The sequence below is a fragment of the Podarcis bocagei genome (assembly GCF_964188305.1).
Source record: "Podarcis bocagei genome assembly, chromosome: 2".
NCBI lineage: Eukaryota > Metazoa > Chordata > Lepidosauria > Squamata > Lacertidae > Podarcis > Podarcis bocagei.
The window spans coordinates 58,287,638-58,310,061 of NC_138126.1; the positions used below are offsets into that span (position 1 = coordinate 58,287,638).

Here is a 22,424-nt window from a genome sequence, read left to right on the forward strand (position 1 = left end):
CTCCATGGCTTACTTACTGGATTTCTTACCCACCCTTCATCATAAGGTCCAGAATAGATTACAACAATATGAAAATACAGTATTAAAATCGGATTAAACAAGTTACAGGCAGAAGAACATGGGGAACAGGTGTCAACATCAGCCAACATTTTTTCTCTCCCAAGATCCAATTGTTCTGTTTATCAATCTACACTGATGAAGAGTTTGAGAGCTTGTACACCTTTTGTGTTATTTTGGTTGCCAATAAAGATATTGTCCTAATATGGACATTGGAAGTATCCAAATGTTAGTTTGTTTGTTATATTTTTTAAAAAATATATCAATGTGGTTTACAATCTCTATATAATAAACACACATAATAAAAACACATTTAAAATCAGAGACCATCAGCTAACTATTATGGAAATATATTTCTGTAACTGTCTGCATAAACCTGGCAACACAGTGAACTTTTCAGCAGGTTGAAACAGAAGGTGCCTGCTGAATCTTTATCAGCAGAGAAAGGTTTTATTTCATGTTGATGCCAAATTGAGCCTTGCTAGCTCAGGGGACAACCAACGTCATACCTGCAGATGATCTCAGTGAACAAGCTGGGACATAAGGGTTTAGACGGACCTGAAGGTATCCTGGACTTACGTTGTTCAGTGCTTTGTATATTAATACAAGGAATGGGCTTTAAAGGGTAAACCTCTCACAAGATGAAGGTGTTCCTCCGATATATTTTCAAGTGCCAGGCATCCCTTTAACTTCAGTGACTTCAACATTTTTACCTGCTGCCCATATGTCAGTGTCTACCAAAGGGCATAAACTGCAGAATAACCAACCATCAAACCATCAGGCAGTGAAACTGGTATCTGCTGCTTAACTGAACAACAGCAAGCAAAAAACATTAAGGACTCAACATCTTCTCTTATGAATACAGCTCAGCCTCCTTCTCAGTGGGAGCCTAAGAAGTAGGCAGCTAGTAGCTGTCTGTCTGATGTGTCTGGCTCCCTGGGCATTTTTATAATTTACCACTATTACAAAAGGAACATATTTTATTATCGTATCTATTTTGAACTATTGCATGCATTTTGCTATGTTTGTGATACACGCCATGGAACATCATGGTTGTTTAGATGACAACCAATTTATACGCCATGTGTAATGCATACAGTATTTATAAATAGCAGTTGCAGGCGATGTATATTTTTGTCCTACAAGATGTGAGCATATGGGCAGATCCCAGTAGCTAGCAAGTCTGCAGTACTCTAGCAACAGTATCAGGAGAGCGTCAGATAGCACTGATGTCATGCTCCTCTCAAGATTGCAATTGCTTCCTTTATATATGCATAAATCTTTTTTACCTGTCACCATAGGATAACAATCACTATCAAAATGTCATCTGAAGCAATTCAATATTCCAAATAAGATAGATAAACAAGAATTATGTGATGAGAACAGTTACATGTGGCTTATCCAAGAGAAGATACAGACGTAAGCACAATCATGCTCTTTCTTGGATGTGTTACATGTCCAAGGATGGACAAAGCAGTCTATTTCAGTTTCTTTCATTTTTTCAGTCTTAAGATCAGTTCACCACATTTCATCATTAATTTGCAATTTTTAAAAACAAGTCCTCACAAACATTTATCAGCATTTTAGCTGTATTTCTCCTAATACAGTGAACACATTTTATTATGTAATTTTGCCTAATGTGATTATATTTCCCAATGTAATGTGTTAGGTTGCATTTCCCCCTCTCGCATATGCATTTTATGTACATTTTATGCATTTTTTGCTTATATGTGCATATTTGTACATATTTTTTGGTTGGAAACTGTACCACAAAATCTGGGATGATGTGATTTTTCAAAGGATTGTTCCATTTTGCTTTGCATAATTTTTTGGGAAGTGTGAATTAAGAAGGCTCACATTTTAATTTATGAACCATGGATCGCATCATGTCAGACAGGAGAGAAGAGAGAAAATGATTCCTTTGAATAACCCCAGCAAATAACCTGTGCTTCCTGAAGAGGTCAAAGAGAAACAGCAGCAGAAAAAAATAGCAAGCAGGAGATAGCATGTCTGATACTGAGGGATGTGATTGGGCCATCTAATTCAGTACTGATTGGCAGCAGCTCTCCAGAATTTCAGATCAGAATCCTTTCCCAACTCTTTCTTGAGATTCTAGGCATTGAACCAAGTGAAACACACACTCTACCACTATCTATGGCCATAAGACCCCTTTGGGATAAAGAACTGCATTTCCACAGACACACACCCATATCACACCCCCACCAAAGCCATCAAAAGGTAACTGAATGGAACTATAAGCACCAGTTGCCCTGTTTTGAAGAGGGCAAACATTGTAATTAGAGTCTAAGAAGGAACTAATGTATAAAGATTAGTGTGAACATTAAGCCATCAGAGTTGCTAATAAGCAGCTGGCCTTTCTCTTCCTTCACATGACACAAAAAAGCCTGGGCCACAACATCAGGTGAAGTTGGCTTTTGCAATCAGGGTGAGAGAAGGACAGGAAGTTCTGGTAGTGCAGGATATATTCTTAAACATGCAGGCCATCACCAGGATAAGAGTATTTAAGCCCTTTTGCCTACCCTACCAACTTCTTTGAAAATTCTTGCCACCCTTTCTTGGGAATAGTGCAGGTGTTTTCCTGTCAACTCAGGACCAGATAGAAATTCTTAACCTTTCTGTATACTGGGCAGCCAACCAAGGTGTTTGTTTTTGTTTCTTTTGCCTACTCTGTACTCAAACCTAGTCTGGTGGTTTAAGGGCAGTTTGAGTGGAGGTCCTGTTAATGAGGTAAATTAGCCACATTTAGGAAGGTGGTGTGCGAAGGTGAACAGGTAAGGAATGGGTTAAAGTGAGTACCTTAGGTAGGTAGCCACTCTTCAGAGTGATAGGTGCTTTCTGAGGCTTGACACTTGGGCCTGTAGATCCATGGGCAGTGTACAGAGCACATTTGAGTCACCCCATGGGAGATGTGGGACCCCAGCAGCTCTTGAGAAGGTTTCCCTACTCACCTGAGTGGGCAGGCCTTAAGGGAAAGAGCAGGGATAATTCCTGCCACTATCATTAAGCAGGGGTTTGCTCACCTCATACAGGTAATGCTGTATAGATCAGATAGCTTCCTAAACTGTCACCGTTTTTTGCCAAATTTAAGTGTAAATTAAACATGTGGCTCTAGTGCCACCCAACACTTTGTGCATTGCTTCTTTATTTCCACCTGTGTTCACAAGGTCCATTTTCCCCATTTGTTCACAGGGGTGATTGGTTTTCTTTCTTTCTTTCTTTCTTTCTTTCTTTCTTTCTTTTTTGCTCAATTGCAAAAAATACATTTCTCATGAAAATGATGATGAATAAAATAATACCAATAAAGCCAAGAATAGCCTTTTAGTCTTGGAATAGCCTTCTGCTGTCAAAACACAGCATTCACTCATAAATTTGGCAACAGTTAAAAGAGAAGATGGTAAGCCACAAACGTGATACAGGTCCTCACATATCAACGCTCCATATGTTCAAACTGCATTAAACTACAAAATAACCAGCTCTTTGAGCCTCCGTTAGAAACAAACAGCAGTTATCTTGTTGGCTAAAGGATCTATACTGAGACAACAATGAAGAATCTCTGTCTTAGATAAAGTATCTAAGAAGGCAAGAGCAGTATGAAATGAAGTTGTGAACTAGTGTATATCATTTCTGACAATTATTGATTTAGGAATAGTATGAACACGAAATTTACTCAAATCTAAACCACCATTCTGGTTATAGTCATTAAATAGCCTTGCTTGCTATAGTAATGCACTGTAGCTTTATATAAATGGGAAAGGCCATAGAGTAGTGGCAGAGCATACGTATTTATTTTGCATAAATATGCATGTCAGTCTTCAGTATAAAATATCCTCAGGGCAGCTAATAATAAAAGAATTATAGAAAGTCTCAAGTTCATTCCTTCTTGGAATCCCTGGTTTAAAAGACTCCCCAAGTTGCTTCCAGTCCAAATAGAAGTGCTGGGTTAGATGGACCAATGGTATAAAGCGTATCTTTGCATCTTTAAAAAACGGACTGTTTTCCAATACAAGAGGCACATTACTAGCATTGAACTCAGCAGATTTCCTCTAGTATTTCATAGTAGCATACCTGTGATATCTATTTGAGCATCTTCAGCTTCTGCTACTGCAGCTGCTGCTGCTGCTCTGCTTTTCTTCTCCAACTCTTTCATTTCAGGCACGTAGAAGTCCCCTTGACGGGCAAGGGGGCATACAAAATAGATTTTGTTGCCTTTGTAGATTTCCAGTCTGGGGTGGGCACACAGTTTCCGCTCCTAAAAGAGATAAGACACACAGCATTGCAAACCCATTGTGTTACAACAAATGCATACATCCACAGACAGATTTTCCAGAGGCCCCAGGAAGGACCTGCATGTGCCCAGGTGGCCCTAATCTATATTCACTGTCTCCTCCACCAACCACTTCCCTACTTTGGTCCCCTCTGGAATTGCTGCTTCTTTATCCCCATAGTCTAGGGGTGAGGTGGGGATCTAAGGCCCAGGTTCCGATATAGCCCTCTAGGCTTCTCTATCAGGACCTTAGGATTCTCCATGGGCCCCGCACTCCCTCTCCATGAACCACACTCTTCACTAGAAACTCTGTTCTGCAAGCTCCACAAGTGCTTTTGCCTGGCACATCCTTGCCTGGAGGAGACTTGTGTGTGTGCACAGAGAAACCTCTGGCTTTTGCTTGGCCGGAATGGAGCCAACTGTACATGGTGAGAGTCACATGTACATGGTGAGAATCACAACCATTGCTCCACTCACCTTTGCCTCTGGCCCCACCCACCACTGGCATGCAGCTCCCAGAAGCGTGCCCATTGGCAAATGTGTCCCCCAGACCGAAAAAGATTTCCCACCCTTGCTCTAGTCCCTATAGGCCTATACTTTATTGTAACACACTGTAAAATGGAAATTTTATTATTCCTCCCCTGCCTATTCATGTCTCCATTTCCCCTCTTCTTCTTTTGTTTCTCTGTGCCTATTTTTTTTATTCTGTGTAGAGGCCTGTCATTCCTGTTCTATCATACCATATAAATAAGTCACAACTTTCCAGATCAGCAAATCCCGAAATGTGATATCTCAGCACTCCAAGGAGATTGGCATGCATACCGAGACATATTTGTCCAATTCCCAATTCTTCTGTCATTTTCCGACACCGGGAGACCAAATTTTAAAATGTTTGATCATCTAGTGAAAGGGGGCAAGAGCCCTCATGCTCCAAGATAAAACAGATAACAAACTGCAAAAGGTGGCTTAGCAGATCAATGAACTATACCTCTGAAGCAAATCCATATTCCATTGTTCAGAATTCTAAAACCTCTGCCTTAAGCATCAACATAAAATACTCTGGGATTCATTTCAGAAAGAATATACAACACATAATCAATGAGTAAAATAGCTTTAAAAAGTTCAAATTTTCAATCCTTCCTAAATTATCATGCTATTAATCATGTTTCCACATTATCTTCCCCTGATTCATTTATAAAATACACCAAGCTCAGCTGGTGTAAAAGCAAAATGGTAGAGCACATAATTTCTACACAACATGGCCAGAAGTTAGTCCTGGCTGATCTAGTTAAAAGATAGGAGAAAAAAGACCACACCCCGAAATCCTGGGGTGGTGAGGCCAATTAGTATCGAACTATTATTTACTCAGTATAAGGCACCTATCAAGTTTATGAATTTGCCTGGCAAGCAATACATAGATGAAGCCAGGTCATCTGTTTTCACAGGTAATTAACCTATTAATATTTACTCATTTACTGCTCATGGTGTTTTTGTCATCTAAAAGAAAGAACAAAGTAGAAACTTCTCTCTCTGCATGTTATTGGGAAGTAGTTCAATGGACATGCATGTAAAGCTGTCCCCCATCCCCCCCAGTGAGGTCTCTTTCCCCTCAACTAGCTGGCTCTGTGCAGCTACTGCAGTGGAATGCACTTCCGGCCCTTCCGGCTGAGAGCCTTATAAGTTCCTTTCACATTGCATCCCCAGCAAGGGAAGGACTCTCTTGCAGGACAACAGCAGACCACTCCCTCATGGAGTGGCAAGCCTGCCAGAATCCTCTTGTCTGCAGAGCACTGGGGCAATATCAGCTCCTGAAGGTACCATCAGTGGGCCTGGGAGCACTGGTTCTAGATTTTGTGCCATTCATTTATTTCAGTACAGTAGCACCTTGGCTTACATCACCCTCAGGTAACGTAAACTTCAGGTTGCGAAAGCGGCAAACCTGGAAGTGTTTTGTCGCGTGCGCATGCGCAGAAGCGCTCTACTGTGCCGTGCGCAGAAGCGGTCCCTCCGGTTGAGGAAACCTCAGGATCCAACTGAAGCTCCGGAACTGGAGGTACCACTGTAGTTAAAATTGTAAACTGCTTTGGATGCCTTAGCAGAAAGGTAGTTTATAACTGCAATAATAAATATCCCTCCCTGCTCCAATCAGTCTCCTCACCCACTACTGCCCTTTTAGGCCAGGCAGTACATTTCCTCACATACCTGGTCTTCCTGGCCTTGCCCTCTCATTGATGGCATCACTGCACCACAACTACAATTATTGCTCACAACTACATATGCCAAATGCAGCAATAAAGTGAGGGCAAAATTTGAGCCATCACAGAAAAAGGAAAGTGTCTTTGATCTCGCAAGGGGGTCTTTCCCTCTCATTCCACTCACTTCAGCCTGATTCTACCCTAAACAACCTGGAGGCAGAAGTAAGTTAAGAAATAGTTATCGCTTCCACACTGGTACTGAGTCAAGAGGACAGGGTGTATTTGAAGAAAAGATGGGGAGTGGGGATGGAAGATTAATATTGGATGATATCTGGGGGAAGTTTAATAATAATATTTATTATTTATAAGCTCCTCAGACACTCAACATGGTACAGTTTTTTTATATATTCTCTCAATTTTGTCTTATTTATCTATTCTATATAAAATAGTAAGGCACCCAGAAAATACTGCATGTTACTTTTGACTTGGGATTTTGTTTTCAAGCGGTAAGTGACCCTGAATCTTTGAAACACAATAACAGCACCAAAAATGTAGTAATAATAATAATAATAATAATAATAATAATAATAATAATTTATTATTTATTATTTATACCCCGCCCATCTGGCTGGGCTTCCCCAGCCACTCTGGGCGGCTTCCAAAAGAATATTAAAATACTATAATACATCAAACATTAAAAGCTTCCTGAAACAGGGCTGCCTTCAGATGTCTTCTAAAAGCCTGGTAGTTGTTGTTCTCTTTGACATCTGGTGGGAGGGTGTTCCACAGGGAAGGCGCCACTACCGAGAAGGCCCTCTGCCTGGTTCCCTGTAACTTGGCTTCTCGCAGTGAGGGAACTGCCAGAAGGCCCTCGGTGCTGGACCTCAGTGTCCGGGTAGAACGATGGGGGTGGAGACGCTCCTTCAGATATACTGGACCAAGGCCGTTTAGGGCTTTAAAGGTCAGCACCAACATTTTGAATTGTGCTCGGAAACGTACTGGGAGCCAATGTAGGTCTTTCAAGACCGGTGTTATGTGGTCTCTGCGGCCGCTCCCAGTCACCAGTCTAGCTGCCGCATTCTGGATTAGTTGTAGTTTCCGGGTCACCTTCAAAGGTAGCCCCACGTAGAGCGCATTGCAGTAATCCAAGCGGGAGATAACCAGAGCATGCACCACTCTGGCGAGGCAGTCCGCAGGTAGATAGGGTCTCAGCCTGCGTACCAGATGGAGCTGGTAAACAGCTGCCCTGGATACAGATTTGACCTGTGCCTCCATGGACAGCTGTGAGTCCAAAATGACTCCCAGGCTGCGCACCTGGTCCTTCAGGGGCACAGTTACCCCATTCAGGACCAGGGAATCCTCCACACCTGCCCGCCTCCTGTCCCCCAAAAACAGTACTTCTTGTCAGGATTCAACCTCAATCTGTTAGCCACCATCCGACCTCCAACCACCTCCAGGCACTCACACAGGACCTTCACTGCCTTCACTGGTTCTGATTTGAAAGAGAGGTAGAGCTCTTTCAAACAAACATGAAAACAAACATGAAAACAAACTAGCAGAGACCTAAAGTGCTTTACCTCTGTGTTTTCAAAACTAGTTTTCTAATTCTATGGGAGACAGAAACCTTAATATTTTGTTCCAAGTTTCAGGTTTAAAATGTGTTTGTCCTAGTGATCAATTTGGCCCAGGGACTCACATTTCTCTTTGGTTGCTCCCTGGAAAACAGTTGTTAGTCTGCTGCCCATTTCGAAAGCATTTTGCAATCTTGACCCAAGCAACGGGGTTTTAGAGGAGGCCAGCTGCTGCTCCTAGCAGGGAGCTGACACAGCCAAAAACCTTCCTCTCTGCATGTATGTAAAGACTCTTCTGAAGAAGCCCCAGGCTTCACGGAGTAATTAATTCAATCCAGGAAACACAGATAAAAGTAGCTCCATCAAGGAAAGTTCCAAAATGGTGTTAGTCAGAGCCTGATGACGCCTGCCTTTTCCTTTGCCCTCGTCTTTAGATACAGTCCCTTGATTCTAGGTGAATCCCTGGCTTTTAAGCATTCCACACTGCTTGATGTGTAGCACCCGTTTGGGAAGTCTACAAGTGCCAGCTGAGCAGGAGAGGGGGTGGATGGCAAAAGCGGGTGTTAGATGGATCAAAGAAGCAAGGCCCTGATGAGCTGTGCAAGGAATGGACTTTGCACTGAAAGAACAGCTGGCCATTTTAATGAACGCCCACATTCTGCCCTCCCAGCAGCTGTGTTGCTTGACATATATTATGGTTTGCATGGAGTGTGTGCCTGAGGAGTGGGGAGTGAGATTCTTTGCTAAAATGCTACAAATGGGTGGGAAGGAGGATCAGTTGCTATCCTCTAAAATAAATGTCATCTACATTGTGCGTACAGACTTCTGCTCATGTCCCCAAATAGCCTTTGTTGATCAGAGTGTTGCCAGCATACTCTGTAACATGCTGGCTGCTCTGTAGCCAGAAGGCCTGTGAAGCAAACTCCCCAAGAAGGCTGGATATGACATCACCCAGCGCTGTACTGTATTAGCGGAAGAGTGGATGGAAAAGGAGGACACGTTGTTTAGAAGGTCAAATGAATGGTGAATAAAGAGGAGGGGGACACCACAGGGAATGTTAACCCACAAATTAGGAGTGAGGTCAACTTTTTCTTTTTAGGTGACCAGCTCATATTCACCCAAGGCTGTCAGTTCTGTCTGACAGTTTTTCAGCAGGGATGACAGTAAAGAGAGTTTAGAAGTCCCAGTCTACTGCATAATGAGAAAATTTTCCTCTATCATCTGTTGATGTGGACTGAGTTCCATGAAAGCTTATGCCATAATACAATTTGCTAGTCGCCCAGCTATTCTCCTCACTAACAAAAACAGACATTATTTTAAAATTGAATGGTGTGTGTACATGTGAAGAGCAGCACTGAAAAAATAATGGGGGGGGGTAAAAAAAAAAATGCTGCAAGCTAGTCAAAACCTTCTCTGGGAATTGAAACTTACAAAGACTGTTGCTAAGTTTAAGTGCTCTGTTTTTCTTCCATATCATAACCAATAAGAACCGAATGGGAAGTCTTAAGGCTAAGATATGGAAGTGACTAGCTCTGACAAAGTTTTATTGCTTGTCAATGCAGATGTCAGTCACTGTCCATGACACTTGCACAACCCAATCCTACAATTGCCTTTGCAAGGGAAATAAAGTTGCCAGGTGACAAAAATCGCCTCCATTTTCTCAGCAACAAAATAGTTTAATATTCCAACAACTGAAGTCGTACCTTGAGCTCATGCAGAAATAAAGCCTCCCATTGATTAACCATAGTTATGGGATTAAGAGCAGGCTATGGTCAGTGGCATTTTATCACCATGTTATTTGTTTGTTTGTTCTAAACACTTCTTAAGTTTAGACCCAACTGCACTATTACTTTCACCAAATGTTTTTAACATAAATTAAAGAATGGCTTTTTAAAAAATGTAATGACGCGCTCAGAATAATTTCCTTCCAACTTCATGGCTATGTCACACCCATAAATAAAATAAATAAAACTAGTATGCAATGATGTATATACACACAAAAAGTATTATACCCCCTGAAGTGTGGAAAGTCAATTGCAATTCCATATGTAGCTTACCGCAGAAGAGCAATGACTAGGTAGTACTAGGGAGTCACCCACCTTGAGGCAACCCAGGTGAAAAATCATTACAATGCAATTCCATTATGTTGCTTCAATGTTAATATAGTGCAGTGTGAGAAAACACTTCCTTGGAGTCATCTAAAAGAGTACCTTTTTCTCCAGCATTTTCAGATTCACAAGAGGAAATAGAAGCAAAGAGGAGCTGATTTATTAGCTCTGCAGGGAAGTTTGCCTCAATCTAATTATTAAAACCAAGATCTGATTAATTCCTCCACCACCCCAACTTCCTGGTAGCTTAAGCAAAATCCTGCCTATGAAAAAGCACAATATATAGCCAATCACGTCAGACATCAACAGCTTCCAGTGGTTAGTGATTTCCAGCATTTTGCAGGCAAAAATAGCAACTTGTAAAATCTCTATTCTCACACCAGTGACCATTGCACGCCCATCTCCATGCTTTAACATGTTATTTGTTGTATTCACTTATGGTTGCTGGACTACAGATTCATATGTTGCTGGACTACAGATCTCATCCGTTCCTTCGGGGATGACCAATGATTGGGGTGATGGGAGTTGTAGTCCAGCAACATCTGGTGGGCTACAGGTTTCTCACTCCTGACTTATGTTGATAGACGGGAAGCTCAATTTGCACTCTGGTGCAAATTAACCTTTTAAAAAAGATAGTCCAAAGTAACTTAAGAACAAAATAGGGACAAGTGATTTAACAGGGGAAGATACGAGAAGAGGACTGTTCAAGTATACTCAGTAGAATTCAACATCAGGCTCTTCCAATTGCGCTGTCAGTTCAAGCATTGCAGCTTGCCAGATTAAATGACCCCTCCCCCTTCATCCATGTGACATTCTGAGGGCTCTCCCAACCTCCTCTGAGTTAATTTCAGTGCAGGTCGTGAAGGAAGCCCCATTGCATAAGCAGAAATCCTTGAACAGGGCTTCTGCTGATAGGGATGGGGGTGAGGTTAGGTGAATCCTGCCCACCTAAAGGAAACTGAGATCCATGGGAAGTGTCATTCTAATAATCTGCTAGGCATCTTTTGTTAATATACAGACCTCTCTGGGAGAAGACGAGAGCATTATATTAAGAAAAGCTATGTGCCATTCCCTAATTCAGAATGTGCTTGTTCCTCTTTTTCTACAAGCACAATTATCCCATGGTACACAATTACTACTCAGACCTCACAATTGCCTTCAACTGCAAAGCCAAACCTCCTCAATACCTTTATTTTTAGTAACATACTCAATGAAGGCTCCTAAACAAGCATAGCATTTACAGAGAGTGAAATGCTTAATGCATTCAAGTAAAAAACATTTGGTTTTTAACAAACTATAAATCATCCAGCCAGTTAAGGGACACAAGACTATTGGCACATATGTGATTGATATTTATTATTTTCATTATTTATGTAGCATTTTTCTGGTACCTAACAAGACCCTACTGTATTGTAATATATGAGACTATACTAGGTTACTTCCATAGTCCCCTTTGGCTAAAAACAGTGAGAGACTCAAGAATAAGCAACACTGAAACATGTTTCAGATAATGGTTGGTTAGACTCTCAAATATGGAAGAATCACAAATCTCTTGCGAAAGTTAAGTGTTCTAGGACCCAATCACTTTTGAAAGAAGAAAGCTGAGAGATGTGAAACACAAGGGGGGTGGGGGTGGAAATGAATCTGTTCCTGGTGTTCTTTTTATCCAGAAGCCAGTTAAGACAAAATTCTCAAATTCAACACAGTCCATGCCTAGCATTACTGGGACAAAATCATTTTAAATTAGAGCAGTCACCCACCCTCCTTTCAGCCATTCATGGCATGTGAAAACCAGTGACATTTTCCCTAATTTTTGGAGCAGCTGAGAGAAATCTTAATTTTCAGTGGGTGGGAAATCTAAGGCAAATCTAAGGCAGGGGTGTTGGGAAGAAATTGAAGGTGGCTCCTCTGCCTCCTCCAATGCTCTCCTGGGCTCTCAAATAAGGCAGAACTCAGGGTGGAACATAGTCATTCATTCTTTAAATTTTCACTCAAATGGTGAAAAATGGAAGGAAAATAATCCATGCCAGCTCTAGAGTTAGTTTGGTTTACTCAGTGGTTGAGTTGGGACTGGAAGGATGCTGGATCTTTTTGATCCAGGCCTTATCCTGGTCCTCCTCTGACACACCTCCAATCTGCCTTTCTGAAGGGGAGCTCCAAAGTTGGTAGAGCAAGGGCCTCCCAGGAGCCATAAGATTTCAGGGTGGAAGAAGAAGAAGAAGAAGAAGAAGAAGAAGAAGAAGAAGAAGAAGAAGAAGAAGAAGAAGTTGTTCTCCCACCATTTCAAGAAATTGCTACATCATGGCAGAGTGTGTTTCCACTGGGCTGTTCTGCAGCAAATAGAAATGTGGTCAGATTGCTTTGACAACCCCATCAACATTTGCCACCAATGAAAATTAACAGGTTTCTCTCAAACTCCAAAGATTTGTGCCCACTCTCAAAACTGATGGAAAAGTTGGGGCCACATTCCTTGGCTCAGCTTCCATTTAAATTTATGTACTTCACTTTAAGTTAGTTGTGAATTGGGCTGCCCATCTGCTCGGTCTAGAAACCAGGCTCTCTTTCATTTGTTTGAGTTATTATGATTTCTGGATGATGGATGTCCTGTGGCAGTAAGAATAGTGTGTGTGTGTGTGTGTGTGTGTGTGTGTGTGTGTGTGTGTTTTAAGGAAAACAGTATCCTTTCAATCAGAATGCACAAATATCAACATGAGAGGTTAATGTGAGTTATTAACACACTATTATCAAAATATTCTCCTGAAAATCAAGCCGTAAGTGTCAACTCATAAAACTAGAACAATTAAGTAATTTATGCAATAAAAGGCACAGAGAAATGACTACTAACAAAATGCATGCCACTATGATGCAAAGAAGGTTGGGACAGAAAGAGGGGCTCATATTGCAAAATGTCAAAGGAGGGTGCATGAAATCACCATGCTTTGTGCTCAGAGACTCATTTTGCTCTGCTGTGGTTTCTCCCTCAGTTGAAAGCTGGGCTGCTGAATGTCAAGGTCATATTTTCCTCCCACCATATAGTGTCACCAAGGTAAAACTTTACTCTGGAAAGATATTAAAGTAACAGTGTGTACACAGGGACAATAATTAGGAAGGGGTGAAAATTCTCTTTAGTGACTCCAATTTCTTGGGCTATGGGAACAGGTTTTGTTGTTCAAAGTCTTGCTAACTGTAGGTTGGTTACTTTGTCCCACCGAGTTTAATGGGAGCCCCTGAGAATTGAGCCTATTCCTATCAACATCTCTCTGGAATCAGTTTCTTGGGCTCTTTTCTAAAGAATTAAAGGATATGGTTGAAATGCAAGGATCACTGTTGTTGGCAGGATTAGGGTCATGTATCCTGCATTAGCCAAAAGCTAATCATCACAATTATAACAAATAAAGGCTTGACATAGTCCGCTTTGCATGTCATGAGTCTATCTCGTATATTAGTTTCACCTTTTAAGTTGAATTACTGAAATAAATGAACTTTTCCACGCTATTCTAATTTTTCAAGTTTCACCTATAGCTCTTCTGTCTACCTCCATTTTCAGAGCCTGCCACTTCTCCTCTCCAGGAAAAACTGTACCCAGAGGCAATCGCCAAATCTTTATTAGGGGAATTTCCATTGTTGTTGTTTTCCCAACATGCCACATAAAAAGTATTGAGGTGTGGAACACATTCAGCTTTAATGGTGGAGAGACAGACTACAATTCCAGGAGAAAGAAATAAGCCAGTGAAAATTAGTACCGGGACAGTGTCAGATAGAAATGAACTGAACTGTAATCAGAGGGCTGGTTTGAATGAAAGCCAAGATTAGCTGTTTTTTAAAACCTCCCTCCCTCTGTGATAAAAAGCCATTTGAAATCAATACTTCTGTATTTTAAATAACACAGATTCTATAGCTATACTTGAAAAGATTTCTTTCCTTACAGATTGACCTACACACTTGGTAGCAATCATGTATCTGAAGTTGTTGACTGTTACATATCTTCCGCAAATCAAAGGCACCATGCTGACTTTGCAGCAGAAAAATGGTATCTGGGGATTCCTGGACCTGTTTGCCCCTGCAAAAGAACATAGTTCAACTCTACATTTTTAACATATCACTTCATCTCGGGTCATCCAGAATCAACTACCACATAAAAAACCCGCTCAGCTTTTTTGGGTGGGTGGTGTTGCAGCCAGGATCCAAGCCCCTGCAGTGATCTGGCAGTAGGGGCGGGGATTGACGCCCTCCCCATTGCCTTCCGGGCTGTGTCGCCGGTGCTGAGCAGGGCCCTGCCCATGGGTGGCTCCGCTGACCAATCAGCACTGGCAGGGGCCATGGCTGCAGGAAACTTAAACCATGGCACGGCCAGGGATCCCTCCTCTTGGGCCCTTCACCAGATCTCCCAACCCACCTGCCCTCTCTTTTTATGCTTTGCTATAACATGACCTTGCTATGGACGAATGTCGGCTGCCATATTGTTGGGGTCGGGTGGGAATTTTTTCCACTTGGCAAATTGGCACCAACCTTTTGGTTTTCACCTACCTTGTAGCAATCGTCACAACTTTGTGAGGTTAGGCAGTGGGTAAGCCTTTGTTTGGATGGAGGGGTGGTTGTAGACTCCGCCTGCCCCTCCTCCTTAAGGGTATCCTGTTAAAGGGATCTGGGGGCGTGGATTCTGTTGGATGCCCGAGTGTGGGCTAGGGCCATGCCACGACCCCAACAGGGATGCCTTGGGGTCCCCCTATTTGATGTAAGTCATAGGGCTCCCCCTATTGGTGATTTATACTTAGATGGACTTCCTGCCGATGGGCAGGAGTCGAGATATAGCCTGGCTTCACTCAATGCCTAAACCAAACCACTCACATCTGTAACCAATAAAGTTCTGGCCTATTTGAACCCATAAACCTAAATATTCATGTTGATGTGTTTATTATCCACTAGGGAACTGTGGGTCATGGGGCCTTGGCACACAACATCTAATAGATCACATGAAACCTGCCTGTGGCTCAGTGGTAAAGCATGTGCTTATGCAGTTAGTTCTATGTACAGTCTCTGAGGTTGAGTATCTCTAGTTAAAAGGTAACACATCAGAGCTAGAAAAGCTTACTATCAGAGCCCTTGGGAGAGCAGCTGCTAATCAGTAAATTGTATGGACCAAAGGTCTGACAGTATATAGGGCAGCTAGTTATAATCATGTTAGGTTTTTTCCTTTTTGAGAATGTAGTTACAAAGTAGCTGGCACATGTTAACAATAAAAAAATTAATAATGGCAATCTTATAGCAGATTTACACTGGGACTTGATTTATTATTACTATTACTATTATTGCTAATTCTGACCTATTATATTTATTAAAATAAGGGGAGCATCACATCCCTTTAAGGGTCAACATATATTGTGACTTTGTTGAAGGAAGAGCTGTAAAAAAAAGAAAAGAAAAAAGAAAAAAATGCAGACTACTGACAAAGAGATAGATGCCTCCAAGAGGTTATAGGGAAGGGAAAGAAAGGATCCATTCCAAAACAGGTGAAACAATATCAAACACAGACCAAAAGTGTATTAAATAGAAAGTCTGAGTTATATTTTTTTTAGGCAGAGCCGACACATCTCATAACTGTTGATTTTTTAAATGACAAACTAAACAAGAAATGTCCCTGCTGCTCTGTCCCTTGGGTCTCAAACTCAACAGCTAGCAGCATATCAGAAAACTGAAACATAGATATTTTTGGCAATAAATTCCAGAGGCATGATTTTCAAAGACTTACAATCTACACTGGGTACATTCAACTAGCACTCAGGCATCAAGAATCCACACACCCAACACACAAAAACCCTCATTTATTTTGTACCACAGTGGATATGAGAGACTTTAGAAAGAGAGCCTGGTTTCACTAATATCTACAAACAAAAGGATCAGTATTTCAGCTGATATCCAAATATTGTTTTCAAAATTCAAACCTATTGTTATTTTTTCTCCCCATCTCCACCCCCAAGCATTTCAACTAACCAGCACATTTACACATGATTTACAGTGCAACCCTATTCATGTTTACAGTGTTCAGTGAATCTTACTTCCAGGTAAGGATGCATATGAATGCAGCCTAAGTTTTGATGTATACAAGAGGGGCTCAATAACCTATTCTTAAAATGTCCAAAGGAACAATAGGTAAAAGAGTAAAGGCAAAGGACCCCAGGATGGTTAAGTTCAGTCAAATTTGACTATGGGGAACAACAGATTGCAGCCAATATACCTCCCACCTCACTGCTCTACCAATCCCATTAAATATACTGCTTATGCTATAGGACAGAAAAAGTTCAAAATGTCAAAGTAAGGAAGGAAAGTGAGGAGGTGGCCTGGTTGAGCAATCTATGCTTCTCCCACTTCTTTTAGAAACACAGGATTACCACCTGGCAATCCTACAAACATCAAGATGAAGAAAGTAGGTGTCTGTATAGAACACCCTACCTTAGTTACAAAGCTGTACTTTGAAGAAAATAGCAGATTGTGCTTAATTTAAAGCAGGAAGGAACTTATGTAACCCAAATAAGATCCTTCAAACATCTGAGCACACCAGGAGGAGATGTGGAAGAGAATCAAAATGGTATTGTCCCAGCTCCTAGGCATATTCTCTTTTCAGACCATAATATTGTGTGAAAAAAGGAGGTCATTTACATGTTATCCACTTACATCTTTGAAGGCAGGTTGGACTTTGCAATGATAGCCAATGCATCAACTGAAGTATTGCTAAGCCTTGTTTCCAACTGTATTTGCTGTTTCTCTTGTTTGTATGCTTCATTTTGCAACATCTCTTGTTAAGTTGTCATGGGGTGTTTTTTTAGGGGGGGGGTTGCAAGTACATCAAGGTTTAATATTTCATATAATAGGCATGTGTTTTTTTTTTTAAATTAGAGACATTATCATTGTAACTAGCCAAATTTTGAATTATAGAATGTGGTATAATGACCTAGTCATTTTCCTTCATCTAGGAAGTTCTCTCATAGGCTCAATGCTTCAGATGAACTCCTTATATGTTAGAGTGGTCTGAGATCATTATCAGGAAGCTTATTGCCTCAGAATATGGCTTAATAATGATAATAAGGCTTGGTAAGTATAAAGAGCATGCTTAGGTTTAGGAGCTAGAAAGGAAAAGGAGGTTGGCTTTTGTGATTGATTCACTGGTTTAGCTACGCAGTAAAGCTTTCAAATGTTCCACTACTCTTCCTGCTGCTTAATCCAGCTTGGCTGTTTACCACTGATGGATTCACAACGTCAATTAGTATGTTAATAATAAATCAGAATGCAATAGATCTTGCACAAGTTATTGGATTTACAGTGATCCAAACATATCATCCAAGTCACAGTGACCAAGATATATCTGCACCTTAGAGATGGGGGGGGGGAAGGATACTCAATTAAGGAAGTGATCATTCCTGTAAATGGCAATTGAAAGACTGAATAGGGGAAAGGTGGAAAATCAGAAAGCTTAAAGAGGTATGTTGGAATCCTCAGAGTATGACCATATGATAGGATGCATGTTTGGCCTGCAGTTAAATCTCAAGTTCAACCTTCTGCATCTCCACATAGGGTTAGAAAGAATCCTTTCTCAGAACCTAGAGAAAGCCACTGCCAGTCAGTGATACTAAGCTATATGGACCAGTGGTCTGACTCAGGATAAGGGCAGCTTTCTGTGTTCCTAATCAGAACATGTAGGATGAATTATGGAGGTTCTGGAGAGAAAATGTAAGTGAGGTGTCAATGTGAAAGCAAAAGCGTTGAAGGCAATAAGATAGAAGTATAGAAAAGTAAAAACTGTGTGTTGCATAAACAAAAAGATTGCACAGAAGGGAAGAGTCCCAGTGCTGTCCTCTGATTTCTTTGTGTGGGATTTAATAAAAAGAAGATGAAAGGGAGAGGCTATTGAGACAGCAGCTGTAGAGGTATTATTGAAAAGGTGGCATCCCATTTTTATTCAAATTCAAATGATGTGGGGCTCAATATGTTGAACAGGTTGTGGACGCCAATATTAAGGGTTGTGGGGTTTTTTTGTTTCTTATGATGATATATTCTGAAAACAGCAGCCAGAATAAGGATAGTTCTAGCAGGTGAACTTTGGATGAGAAATGAATGTGGAGCTAGCTGATAAAAAACAGCACTGGCCTAAGAGAGCAGCAGGAATGAGTAAGGGAATGGGGCTTAACAAAAAAGACAACACAACAAAAGACACTGGCATTGGGCGAGCTTTGATCTATCCCCTTTCTTTTTGAGGCTCTGGGAAAGAGATTGGCAGATTTTTACCTCCACTCTTAATGGAACTTTGATGGAAATTGATAGGACTACAGAATCAGCTGAGGAAAATACATATAAATCTGTATTGATGACTACAGATACTAGATTGGGACTGGAATTTATGCTACTGCTATTCTAGAGAATGAAAAGTGTGTAACATTGGACTCAGCTATACAGCTGCAAATAAAACGTTTTAAGTGTGTTTTAAGTGCAATATGCTATGTGACCAGAGGACGAGATGGTTGGACAGTGTTCTCGAAGCCACCAGCATGAGTTTGACCAAACTGCGGGAGGCAGTGGAAGACAGAAGTGCCTGGCATGCTCTGGTCCATGGGGTCACGAAGAGTCGGACACAACTAAACGACTAAACAACAACATGCTATGTGACACTAGATGGTGATGGTGGGTCTTATGGAAAATTCAATGTATGTTTAAAAACGCTTTAAAAAATGCATTTTCAGAATGATTTTTATGTGTGTGTAGATTCCACCGTTGTGTGCTAGGGAATGGTGAATGTTTGTGATTGTTACATTTGGTCCTGCTTTTGTTTTCATTATTAATAATAAATAAAAAAGGCAAGAGAATGTAGATATCACAGGCATATAGATTTTTGGACTGGAAGGAAGCACAGGCAGCTAAAGAAAAAGAAGTTTTTGAAAAAAATGAATTTCAAAGTGAGAGAGGAAAATTGGAAGAAAGAGAAAGAATGGGGCAATAATGGGAGCCCTGTGTTTGGCTGAAATTTATGACCGATCAAGGAGAGCAGGCAGTTGGTTGGTTGGTACGTAACCAAGTGGCAGAGGTGGCTGAGAAGTTAATTCACTGGCATGTAAGTCAGTGCTGATTGCGAGAAAGAAAGAGACTAAAATGCAATTACTAAAATACATCGACAGAGCACATCTAGATAGAAAATGAAGGAAACTTGCCATAATTTAGTGACAATTCTATAATGTAGTAGATCAATAGTGCAGTAAGAGAAGTGGCTGATTTAGAAACAAATTAGAGACAACCTCTGTCGATTTTGCAGGTAATCAATAAATGGAGTGGCTGGAAAGTGGAGGCAGAGTTTATTAGGCAAGACACTTGGTCAATGAGCTGGTATAACCTGTCAGCAGGGATGCTGCTCTTTGTGTTCCTCCAGCAACACACAGAAAATAGTTTAAGTATGTTTAATGGATATAGACTAGCTAGCATCAGGCTTTAAGACTGGGCAATGCAACTGGAGTAAATAGGGATGACTGGACTTGTACAATAGCAATTATTTGTACAATACAAAGAAATTAAGCAAATCAGCATTAAAACTGGGCAAAAATATCTGAATTTTATCCCAATCCCATGTTCAATTTTGAGAACATTCTTTTATTCTAACTTCAATATATGCTTTTTGCTAGAATTTGGAGTGTTTTGAGTCTAAATGCCATGGGGAACTGTGAAACGCACAGAAACCTCAACACTGTACACATACATCACTTTGTTTATTAAGTCAGTAGTGTATAATCTTGATGCATGGAAATTATTATTATTTTTTTAAAGCTGAGATCATCAGTATATCAAATCACAATTCCACTGCGTGGATACAGTAGCACATAGCAGTTACAACCTTCTCAACTGCGTTACTGCCTTGTAGCTTTCTCCTGTGTTTCTGCCAATGCACACACTCTAGGAGACAGTCTGCACAACCCAGCACACACATCAGATAGGAAAGGCACAAGCCAGTTGTGTCTCACATCTGCTCTTGGATAGGAGGATGAAAGCAAACAGCTACAAGATGAGTTCAAAAGGTTTCCAAAAGGAAAGATGAAAACATTCTAGTCTCAACACAAGTTGTTCCTCAGGACCAACAGTTAGAAAGAAATCCTCTTTGCTATTTCACCCTTGACTTGTGGAGGAGAGGGACTGTTGCACACAAGCTCCTATTCCCCATGCCCCCAACTAATTAATGATCCCTGTTACTCTGGCGCCTTTTGCCCAGATCTCTTTCTCCATCTGGTTTAAAGGGCAACTAACAAGAAACACAAGCACACACAGTCTGGCTTGCTGCCCCACAGCTGGTGCCCTAAAATGCTTGGCACAAGATCATTTTATTTCACAAAGGGCAAGAAAGTCCCAATGGCAAACCAGCTCTCCTCTGCTTATTTATGCCACCTGTTGTCTACGAAGTCCCAAGTCCTTTTTTGCTGCTGCCAAGTCTGTAAGCTCTTTGGGCACAATAATCCTTGTGATTGCATTCCCTCTTCCCAGAAGTTATGTAGAGTCTTTGAAGTTGGGGCAGGCGGAAGAGTTTATTTGCTCAATCTGCTTTAGAAATAGCTGAGCATTTATAGTGCTCAGCTACCCAACAGTGCCATTCTGGTTATTGGACTAAACTGCTGGGAATAACCAAAGTGAGATAGTAAGCAGGGTGCCCTCATGCCAGAGGAACAGACTTTGAAGCTTAAGGGAAGAATGAAGCCATACAGAAGATATATGGGTATATGAATAGGGGCCTCCTTGCTTTTCTTCTTCTAAAGTGTCTGTTGCCTATGTGTGTTTTTCACTGTGAAAAGCAGCCTATATGCCGCAATCCTAACCATGTCTACTCAAAAGTAAGTCCCACTGAGTTAAAAGAGGCTTACTCCAAGGAAAATGGGGTTACGATTACAGCCTTAATCTGCTGGCTCCCGGCCTCTAGAGTGAGATGAGCACACAACCCTAGAGTCTGTCAAGACTGGCCCGTACAGGCAGGGGTACCTTTACCTTTACTGTGAATTTTAAAAACCAATGGAATGCATCCTTCATTATCTTTTCATGTGGAAATCTCTCTTTTGTTACATGTACATTTTATCTATGCTCCTCAGTCCAAGCCTCTGTCAAAGTGGGGATTTGCATCCATCCCCTAAACCTTTGTTTAAAAATCTTGCCCTATTCCCAGGCAAATCCCAATCTTTAAAACATACCGTATTTTCTTGTGTATTAGATGATGTTTTTTGACTAAAAAATTGTGTCAAAAAACTGGGGTCGTCCAATACATGGGTAGTGGCATGGGGAGGAGAAGCAGTGCACCAGCCAGCCAGCCAGCTGGCGGGAGTGCAACTTCCCCTGATGCTGCAGTGAGTGAGAAACGATCTAGGGAGTGTTTCCTGCCTGCAGCTGTGGGTGGGGGGGAAGGGGGAGAAGCCGTGCACTGTCTGACAGGAGTGCAACTTCCCCCAATGCTGCCGCACACAGGAAACACTCCCTAGATCATTTCCGTGTGCAGCGGCATTGGGGGAAGTTGCGTTCCTGCCAACCGGCTGGCTGGAGCGCAACTTCCCCCGATGCCGCTGCATGGGAGAAATGATCTAGGGAGTGTTTCCTGCTTGCAGCAGCGTGGGGGGAGAAGCTCAACAACTTTGGGCCATCTCCCCTCATTTTCTTAAAACTGAGTCCTCCAAAATAGGAGGGGGGGGGTCTTATACATGTGGGTGTCTTATAGACTGAAAAGTACGGTAAATTAGCTGTGGTGGTTTCAGCAGACACACACTGTTATTTTCTGAATAAAGTATGCATTTATGAAATAAAATATTGCAATATTCAAAGAATTTATATACCATTACATAGCATTACAACTGGGTGAAAGAATAATTAATATGATCTGGGACATAGAGCAAAATGTCAACAGGGTGCTCTCAGATGCCTAAATGAGGGAAATGAGACAGAATAAAAAATTCATACTGAACTGAAATCACACTAGTGAGTTAGGTTGCAGTCCTAACCCGGAGTTTCATCTGTTTTCCACAAGAAGTGCCATCCGCTTAATACAGGGGTTTATATTTATGTTGAGGGTAGTTGTGTCCAAGAGTGCATATTAGCAGTGGGTGGAGCCAAAGCCCAAAGTGGGTGTAGCCAGCCCTTCTCAGCCTCTCTCTCTAGCTCAGTGTTTCCCAACCACTGTTCCGCGGCACACTAGTGTGCCGCG

At 41.4% G+C, this 22,424-nt stretch overlaps 1 protein-coding gene across 4 annotated transcripts in view; it reads right to left on the reverse strand.

Annotated features, from left to right (window-relative positions):
- TEX264 (testis expressed 264, ER-phagy receptor) overlaps positions 1-22,424 on the reverse strand; it is a 161,704-nt gene that overhangs the window by 26,860 nt on the left and 112,420 nt on the right. For all 4 annotated transcript variants that reach the window (XM_081178055.1, XM_081178052.1, XM_081178054.1 and 1 more), the window contains one exon: positions 4,144-4,327. In XM_081178055.1, coding sequence (XP_081034181.1) covers positions 4,144-4,327 — 184 coding nt within the window. The remainder of the gene's footprint in view (positions 1-4,143; positions 4,328-22,424) is intronic.